Source organism: Tachysurus vachellii, chromosome 20 (assembly GCF_030014155.1).
Source record: "Tachysurus vachellii isolate PV-2020 chromosome 20, HZAU_Pvac_v1, whole genome shotgun sequence".
Taxonomy (NCBI): domain Eukaryota; kingdom Metazoa; phylum Chordata; class Actinopteri; order Siluriformes; family Bagridae; genus Tachysurus; species Tachysurus vachellii.
The window spans coordinates 21545978-21555271 of record NC_083479.1 but is presented as its reverse complement, the minus strand read 5'-3'; the positions used below and the strand labels follow the sequence as shown (position 1 = coordinate 21555271).

Below are 9294 nucleotides of genomic sequence, written 5' to 3'. Positions count from 1 at the left end.
ACCTTTATATTATTATTATTTGGGGAAGTGTGTTTATTTATCTGAAATGGTTCGAGTAGGAGACACTAATGGCTCAGCAGGTTGCCCCCCATCTCTCAGGTCAGTGCTGTTGTACCCAAACAACCTCACGGCTACCTCCATCGTCAGCAGGCCACACGCCATCCAGCAGCCGAGGGGTCACGGCCACACGCCATCCAGCAGCCGAGGGGTCACGGCCACACGCCAGACCGTGATTAATCAACATAACTGTGACGTTTAATCTGGTAAAGTTTGTGAGCCTTTTGCAGGTACTAGATTATACATGAAATGTTGTAGCACATCATATAAACCACTTGTCATCTTTATTCATTTTTTTCTGAAGTGTCTTTACTAAACATTAATAAATGAAAAGTTTTTACAGGTGTTCCTAATAAAGTGGACAGTGTGTGTATAGGGAGAAGTTTGCTATTGATTTGCTTATATTTTTAAAGGCAATTGATTTATTGTCTTCAGCATTGAGTCTAAAATAAATGAATGAAATCACAGTTAAGAAGGAGGTCAGATGTTATTTTAACTCATTTATATGACATACTTTATCTTTATCTTATTTATTAATTCATGTCAACTAAAAGAACCCAAATCTGAACTAAATAAAAACAAAACCTGCAAATTATTTACATCTGTATTAAAGTGACTCCTGCACTGGAGGAGCTTTTTATACCGTTTAATATCCACCAGACACTCAGAGACGTTTGAGCTGAAGGAGCTCACGTGAAACCGAACACACGTTAAACGTGTGGGTGCACAAACTTTTTCACACAGTGTTTTCTGTTCTACAGTGTTATACTGTCTATTAAACAGGACGAATGTGTCAGACAGACAGTGACGAGTTTGTCGGACGCTCAGGCAGAGATTAATACAGGAGGAAGGTTCTGATTACAGCTTGGACTTCATCAGCGCCATCATCTTCTCCATTTTGATGGCCAGAGACATGTCGCCTTTGATCTTCAGCTTCCCGGACATGAAGGCCATGGTGGGCTTCAGTTTCCCTGTGAACACAAACCCCATGTGCTTTATTACAGTCACACATCCGTCAGGTTTCAGCTTCTAACTGTACATTTTATTATTATTATTAATATTTAACGTAGGGGGTCACGGTGTCTTAGTGGTTAGCACGTTCTCCTCACACCTCCAGGGTTGGGGGTTCGATTCCCACCTCCACCTTGTGTGTGTGTGGAGTTTGCATTTTCTCCCCGTGCATCGGGGGTTTCCTCCGGGTACTCCGGTTTCCTCCCCCGGTCCAAAGACATGCATGGTAGGTTGATTGGCATCTCTGGTAAATTGTCCGTAGTGTGTGATTGTGTGAGTGAATGAGAGTGTGTGTGTGTGTGTGTGTGCCCTGTGATGGGTTGGCACTCCGTCCAGGGTGTATCCTGCCTTGATGCCCGATGACGCCTGAGATAGGCACAGGCTCCCCATGACCCGAGGTAGTTCGGATAAGCGGTAGAAGATGAATGAATGAATATTTAACATAGTGTTCATTAATAGTACATTATGGTAATTAATGTTTATTTATTCAGAGTTTTTATAATTGTTTATTAATGTGATGGCAGCAACATTACTGTAAACGATTTATTGATTTTTTTTATCTCATGCATTCGTCCCCACGTTTATCTTTTATAGACGTTTTAGAATCATTTAATAAATAAATAAATAAATAAATAAATCACTGTGTACAGAAACCACAGTCATAAACAACAAAATCCTGATTTATTACTGTATATTAATCTGGGGTCAATAATAATGTTACATAAATGTTCTGCATTTATAATCATTATACTATTAATCTTATTATTATACTGATCAGTTTTAATATTCTATTACCTCTATTATTATCATAGATAATACTTTATCTTTAATTATGTAATAATTCTTTAATTATTATTAAAGAAAAAACTTACTATAATTTTATACTTATTATATTATTAATATGCAGGTCATCAGTGAGTAGTTGCTCCTCACCTGTGAACATCTTGATGAAGTCGTCACTGTCCAAACTCATCTCCACATCTGCTTTAACAGGAGGTTCTCCACTGCCTGCTCCACCTGCACCGTTCTTCATGTCGATGTACCACACTCCAGGATGTTCTCCTACAATAACAGAGCTTCACATCGTTATTCTGCGTCTGTCATAATAGTCTAGGGCTGGGCGATACGGCTGAAAACTGTATCACGATATCAGTGTTTCATTTGTTTCACAAAGAATAAAAAATATTGAACGTTTTATCGTACACATTTTTTATCGATATCGATCACGTGTCTATCGCGATACATATCGTTATCGTTTTATCGCCCAGCCCTATTATAGACACAGGATTAGTTTCAAGATCCAGAATAGATTGGAGCCAAAAGTGAGCAGACGCACCGGACAGCTGGAATCTGTAGACGCCCTGCGTGGATTTGACCACCTCGGGGCTGATCACACCTTTAATCACCTTAAACGTATCAGCGATGGGGCTGGAGGGAGAACCTGCACTCGCTTTTTCTGATAGAGAGAGAGAGAGAAACACGAAACATCTTTATCTATACATTATTATTATTATTATTATTATTATTATTATTATTATATCAATGAAGAAGCTATAAGAGGAAACCATGAAGAGAATTTTCACTGCGTCCACACGGAGGAGAGCAAACTGCATTTAACTGAGTTGAACTGAACAGACACACCGTGACTCTCCATCTGCTTCTTCAGTGTCTCTGGATCTTCATCCAGGAAGAAGTCAGGAAGCAGTTGATGACCTGAGAGAAATAATTCAAACTAAATAAACGTCTACGTCGGGTTCTTTACAGCAGGTCTTTATCTATGCCACACCCACCAGGCTCCACGGCGTACACATCAAACTCTTTAATCCCCTCCTTCTTGAGGATGTCCTCGTCTATGACGAAGTGTCCCGTGTAGCTGACGGGTTTGCTGAGGATGGCGTAAGCAGCGTCGGCCATGATGTCCACCTTCCTGCACTGCTTCCCCACGCCCGAACCCCCGAGCATCTCCATCGCAGCCGTCTGGATGGCTTTAACGATATAAACACAATCAGGACGCAGGATTGTTAAAGCACACTGCAGCACACACTCTCCTGTCCTGAGACAAAGACAACTCACCTGTCCTGAGACTCACCTATCACACACACACACAACATATTCACCTAACTGCTCCAGGACAACACACCTGAGTGAGAGCAACCCCCCGGTCTAAGTAACAACAACACACCTGTCACACGTGACACGTCCTGCACAACAGTCACTCACCTGTACGAGGCCACAGCGCATTAACAGCAATGGATCCACGAAATTCTTCAGCCATCCCAAGGACACACATGGACATGCCATATTTGGCCATAGTGTAAGCTACACACACACACACACACACACACACACACACACAGTTACAGTATGTAAGAGTTACAGCTGAGAGCACAGCGAGAGTTTGTCATCTCCAGCTGAGGCTCTAACCTGTGTGGTTCTTGAACCAGATGGGGTTGAGGTTGAGAGGAGGACTGAGGTTGAGGATGTGGGGGTTTTTACTTTTTAACAGATGTGGGATGCAGAGTTTCGACCTGAAACGAGTGAAAAGCTCAAAAACACACCACTTCATTTCACTTGTCAAATTTTCTGCAGAATTCATTTATAAATCAACTCATCATTAAGGGAATCGACACTAATCTTTACTTCAGTCCGACTGATTCTTTTTCTGATTTCTACACAAACACACGATAGTTTGTTTACTTTATTGTTTACTTTCTCCATCTCAGAAGGTGTTTTGTGAGGTTTTCGGACCCGAACGCTCACATCACGTTTTTCTGCTTTGTTTTATTGTGTGAAATCAAACCAAACAGGAAAAGAATCAAAAGAATCTGATTCACTCAGACGCTTTTTCTCACTACAGTCTATAATGTGTATAAACTAGATTTTGTGACTTGTTCTTAATCACAAGATCAGTTCTGAAGTTTCTCTGAAAGGAAACTTTTTCACTAGTTCACGAGTTTTTCTTTCAGTTACAGATGTAAAAGAATCGTAATAAACCGACGTAAAATGAACGTAGCTCAGTTTAAACCCACGTCAGATACGTTCCTCTCAGATTGATGCCCAACATGAGGTCCACTTTCTTCATGGACGTGTCCAGTGTCCCGGTCAGGTTGATGGCGCTGGCATTGTTCACCACGATGTCGATGCCTGTAGTCATGGCAACAACAGAACATTTAAGAAGGACAACTTCGTCTCTCTCCACGGCCTCGAGTTAGAGTTGTGTTCGTCTCTTACCTCCGAACTTCTGCACAGCGTTCTCCACCGCCGCGCTCACCTGATTCTCATCACGAACATCCACGATACACGGCAGAGCTTTTCCTCCTGCCGCTTCAACTGAGGAACACCAAAATACTGTCCGGTAAAAACACTTCCTCATGATATTTACACACACACACACACACACACACACACACACACTGCAGTGTTGTTTATTCTTTGTGAAAACGTTACACACTCGACCCGTGAAATACGACAAAAACATTACACACTACGTTACTGCAAGAGTCGACATGCATCATGATATTTGTCACGTACACAAAAACATTTTATTCACAGTTAATTTAATTTATTCATTTTAATTATTTAAAACCTTAGAACAAACATTTTGAACCAATCATGATGTTAATATTATATTAATTATATTTGATATTGATATAAAAACTTTACTCTGACAGCTCAAGCCATGAATAACTGACTGAAGCTGTGAATAATAAAGGATTAAAGCTTCTTACTCTCCTCGGCGGCCGTGTAAATGGTTCCTGGCAGTTTGGGGTGTGTCTCAGCCGTCTTGGCAGCGATCACCACGTTGGCACCGTCACGGGCAGCTTTCAGTGCGATGGCTTTCCCGATGCCACGACTCGCCCCGGTGATGAACAGGGTGCAACCTGACAGCTTTCTGGAATAGTGCAAGATAAACTTCAACAAAAGACAGAAAGAACAGGAACAAGGACTTTTACTAAGATTTACAGTTTTATAGTGATGATGAGTTCAACCTAATAACTAGAGGGTTCCCTTAGATGTTCCCAGTAAAGCTGTGAAGGAAAAAAGAAGTGTTCTGCATTTACATTCACAAAGCCACAATTCTACACAACACAGGGGCACAAAGCCACAATTCTACACAACACAGGGGCACAAAGCCACAATTCTACACAACACAGGGGCACAACGCCACAATTCTACACAACACAGGGGCACAAAGCCACAATTCTACACAAGGCAGGGGCACAAAGCCACAATTCTACACAACACAGGGGCACAAAGCCACAATTCTACACAACACAGGGGCACAACGCCACAATTCTACACAACACAGGGGCACAACGCCACAATTCTACACAACACAGGGGCACAACGCCACAATTCTACACAACACAGGGGCACAAAGCCACAATTCTACACAACACAGGGGCACAACGCCACAATTCTACACAACACAGGGGCACAAAGCCACAATTCTACACAAGGCAGGGGCACAAAGCCACAATTCTACACAACGCAGGGGCACAAAGCCACAATTCTTCACAACGCAGGGGCACAAAGCCACAATTCTACACAAGGCAGGGGCACAAAGCCACAATTCTACACAACACAGGGGCACAAAGCCACAATTCTACACAACACAGGGGCACAACGCCACAATTCTACACAACACAGGGGCACAACGCCACAATTCTACACAACACAGGGGCACAAAGCCACAATTCTACACAACACAGGGGCACAACGCCACAATTCTACACAACACAGGGGCACAACGCCACAATTCTACACAACACAGGGGCACAAAGCCACAATTCTACACAAGGCAGGGGCACAAAGCCACAATTCTACACAACGCAGGGGCACAAAGCCACAATTCTTCACAACGCAGGGGCACAAAGCCACAATTCTACACAACACAGGGGCACAAAGCCACAATTCTACACAACACAGGGGCACAAAGCCACAATTCTACACAACACAGGGGCACAAAGCCACAATTCTACACAACACAGGGGCACAAAGCCACAATTCTACACAACACAGGGGCACAAAGCCACAATTCTACACAACACAGGGGCACAACGCTACAACACGGAGGAACTTTAAGTCTATGTAGAAGGTCAGTGTTTTTTCACTGCACCTGCTTGTGCATGAGAAATTTAGAATAAAGGTCACGTGCCATAAACGTTTACAGCTCGAATTAAACACGTGCATTTTATTTATTTACGAATCAAATCAAATATTTAAACAAAATTAGAAGAAATTTTGATTGTCCTTGAACACATTTACAATAAAAACATCAACCTTTCGTTTTAGAACAAAACCCAGAGGATAAATAAAGGGAAAGTTAATAAACACTTAATAAACACTTAATAAACACTTTACAGCGTCTTTACACGTGTGTAAGTTGAGTTATTTCTCTAAACCGGACTCACCCTGTGTTCTGGAGCATTGTGCACTTTATCAGCTCTTCACACCGACCTGTAGATGAGAATTAAACCGAATTAAAACTGAACTCCACACAAACTCCACACAAACTCCACACAAACTCCACACAAACTCCACACAAACTCCACACACGTCACTGCCCTTTAGCACACATTATCTGGAGCCAACACACACATTTACTTCCGGTGCAGGTTCGGCGTCACTGATTTTATTCCCGGAAAAAAACAATCCCCTCGATATTGTTCAGGTTTGTCGAACTATAATTAATGTAAATAATATTAATGACCGAAGAAAATGTAACGTTAATGTAATGTTACGTTTAAACTCAACAAAAATCTGATTTATATGCTCATGTACAGACAAAATGTACACACTTTTAGTAATGAAACACGAGCGCCCTCTGCTGGATAAACCTGTTAATTCATATCTATTTATATTGAACACAAATAGTATTTTATAATAGATAGATAGATAGATAGATAGATAGATAGATAGATAGATAGATAGATAGATAGATGGATGGATAGACATAGACAGACAGACAGATAGATAGATAGATAGATAGATAGATAGATAGATAGATAGATAGACAGACAGACAGACAGATACATAGATAGATAGATAGATAGATAGATAGATAGATAGATAGATAGATATAGATAGATAGATAGATAGATAGATAGATAGATAGATGGATGGATAGACATATAGACAGACAGACAGACAGACAGACAGACAGATATATAGATAGATAGATAGATGGATAGATAGATAGATAGACAGACAGACAGACAGATACATAGATAGATAGATAGATAGATAGATAGATAGATAGATAGATAGATAGATAGATAGATAGATAGATATAGATAGATAGATAGATAGATAGATAGATAGATGGATGGATAGACATATAGACAGACAGACAGACAGACAGACAGACAGACAGATATATAGATAGATAGATAGATGGATGGATAGACACATAGACAGACAGACAGACAGACAGATATATAGATAGATAGATAGATAGATAGATAGATAGATAGATAGATAGATAGATAGATAGATAGTGTATGTAATGATAGAGACTTAAACACGTCACTGTGAGTCTGTCACATTCTGTAAATGTACAAACACACAACAGAAATGTCTCCGTTTCCCTCTTTTATTAATGTTAATGCATAACCCCTGTCGATAGAGGGAGCTGTAGTAACTCTACACAACTGTTCTTAATGCTCTGTAAGATTTAACCCTTTATAACAGAAAGATTAGACAGAACACAGAAACATTGAGCTGAACAGTTTTACTTTTTCTTTCAGTGAAACTGATATTCATTAGAATATTAAACACTGTAGGCTGTGTGTGTGTGTGTGTGTGTGTGTGTGTGTGTGTGTGTGTGTAGGACTGCAGTAAATCCGGTCTAACTGGTGCAACAAGTTCCCAGTTTTCCTGAAGCCTGAGCAGACACCAGCTTTGTTTCCTCTGACAAGGCGGAACATTCAGGAGGGTTTTAAACCCTAGGAAACATAAAAGAGTTAAAATGTCACACACACACACACACTTTCAGTGAATTAGTGTGTGTGTGTGTACTGTAGTTCCCCGCCCTCACACACTCCTATTAGCTCTTTATTTCTATTCTCATCGCATCGTGTTGTCTGTTTTTCTTCCCTAATAAACTAAACGTCTCTAACATCATACACGAGTTCTGTAATTCTTAAAAAAAGAAAAAGGTGTGTCATCTTGGAGAGGAGGAGGAGGAGGAGGAGGCCATTTTGTAGTGAACATGCCAGTGTTATTTGTGCGCTCAGCGTCAGGAGCAGGAAGTGGTGCCTTTGTGCTGATATCGGAGTGAAATTGTGTGTGTGTGAGTGTGTGTGTGTGTGTGTGAGTGTGTGGTATCGGAGCTGGACTACAGACAGAACACGGCTGTGATCCTGCACCGTTTCTCCTCCTCATGTCCACACGGCTGGTGTCCCTCGTCTCAGGCTGTTCTGCTGTGAAATGGATGGGTATGTGTTTGTGTTTGTGTTTGTGTTTATGTTTATGTTTATGTTTGTGTTTGTGTTGTGTTTCTTCTCTTTCCCTCTGACTCTCAGCTCTCTTTCCTTCTCCTGCATGTTTTACAGACATCACATGATGTTACACTGCACATCATTCTGCTGTATTACAGTAAACACACACACACACACACACACACACACACACACACTAAACGGAAACGACCCCAATGATGAAGGCGCTTGTTTTCTCTCTAATGCTTTTGTTTTGGTTTCTTTTCTGGATGTGGATCAGACTTCACACTCACACATTTACATTTTATATCATTCCGGAAGGTGGAATAATGTTAAAGCGGAAGTGTTTTGTAACATTGTGTGTGTGTGTGTGTGTGTGTGTGTGTGTGTGTGTGTGTGTGTATCTGGGTGTAACTACAGTAAAGTTCTCTTTGAGGAAGTGAAGCAGCTCTGTAAATGTAACCCATATTGAGACCCATACCATCAGTCAGCAGGCTGTAAACTACCCTGTAACAGTTGCCCCGATACACCAAGCTTCTTGTTTGTCTCTCACACTGAGGGTAATAAACTGGTTGCCATTTTAAAGGCAGTAAAGGGGCGTTTCTGTGGAGAGCAAAATTACCGTCAGTGTGGCTTTAATTTAACACCTACAGCCTCCTCTGTGGTGATGATGATGATGATGTTTTTACATTTTGTGTTAAAAGGCGAACGGATGATTGTTTACAAGCGCGTGCGTGGGTAGTCGCGGGCGCGCGCGCAGTTGTGATAGGAGGGGGCGCGCGCG

The 9294-nt window shown here is 41.3% G+C and overlaps 2 protein-coding genes across 3 annotated transcripts in view; one reads left to right on the top strand and one right to left on the bottom strand.

Moving 5' to 3' along the window:
* Positions 1 to 324: 324 nt before the first annotated feature.
* On the bottom strand, positions 325 to 6642 carry hsdl2 (hydroxysteroid dehydrogenase like 2). The gene is made up of 11 exons (XM_060896701.1): positions 6483 to 6642; positions 4797 to 4960; positions 4300 to 4398; positions 4098 to 4212; positions 3493 to 3596; positions 3289 to 3387; positions 2859 to 3053; positions 2710 to 2781; positions 2405 to 2524; positions 2002 to 2130; positions 325 to 1028 (listed from the first exon to the last, which is right to left on the bottom strand). Exons 1-11 carry the CDS (start codon positions 6497 to 6499, stop codon positions 916 to 918), a joined length of 1227 nt encoding a protein of 408 aa, XP_060752684.1. The 5' UTR covers positions 6500 to 6642; the 3' UTR covers positions 325 to 915.
* A 1622-nt stretch (positions 6643 to 8264) lies between these two features.
* ptbp3 (polypyrimidine tract binding protein 3) overlaps positions 8265 to 9294 on the top strand; it is a 43005-nt gene continuing 41975 nt past the window's right edge. For both annotated transcript variants that reach the window (XM_060895398.1, XM_060895399.1), the window contains exon 1: positions 8265 to 8507. In XM_060895398.1, the coding sequence (XP_060751381.1) occupies positions 8453 to 8507 (55 nt within the window). In that variant the 5' untranslated portion in view covers positions 8265 to 8452. The remainder of the gene's footprint in view (positions 8508 to 9294) is intronic.

Bases quoted from the DNA above. Each gene is read 5' to 3' on its own strand.
- hsdl2 (XM_060896701.1), bottom strand. The intron at 2,782-2,858 runs GTGGGTGTGGCA...TATTTCTCTCAG, and splicing joins TGTGTACGCCGTGGAGCCTG to GTCATCAACTGCTTCCTGAC. The intron at 1,029-2,001 runs GTGAGGAGCAAC...TTGTGTTCACAG, and splicing joins CTTCATCAAGATGTTCACAG to GGAAACTGAAGCCCACCATG.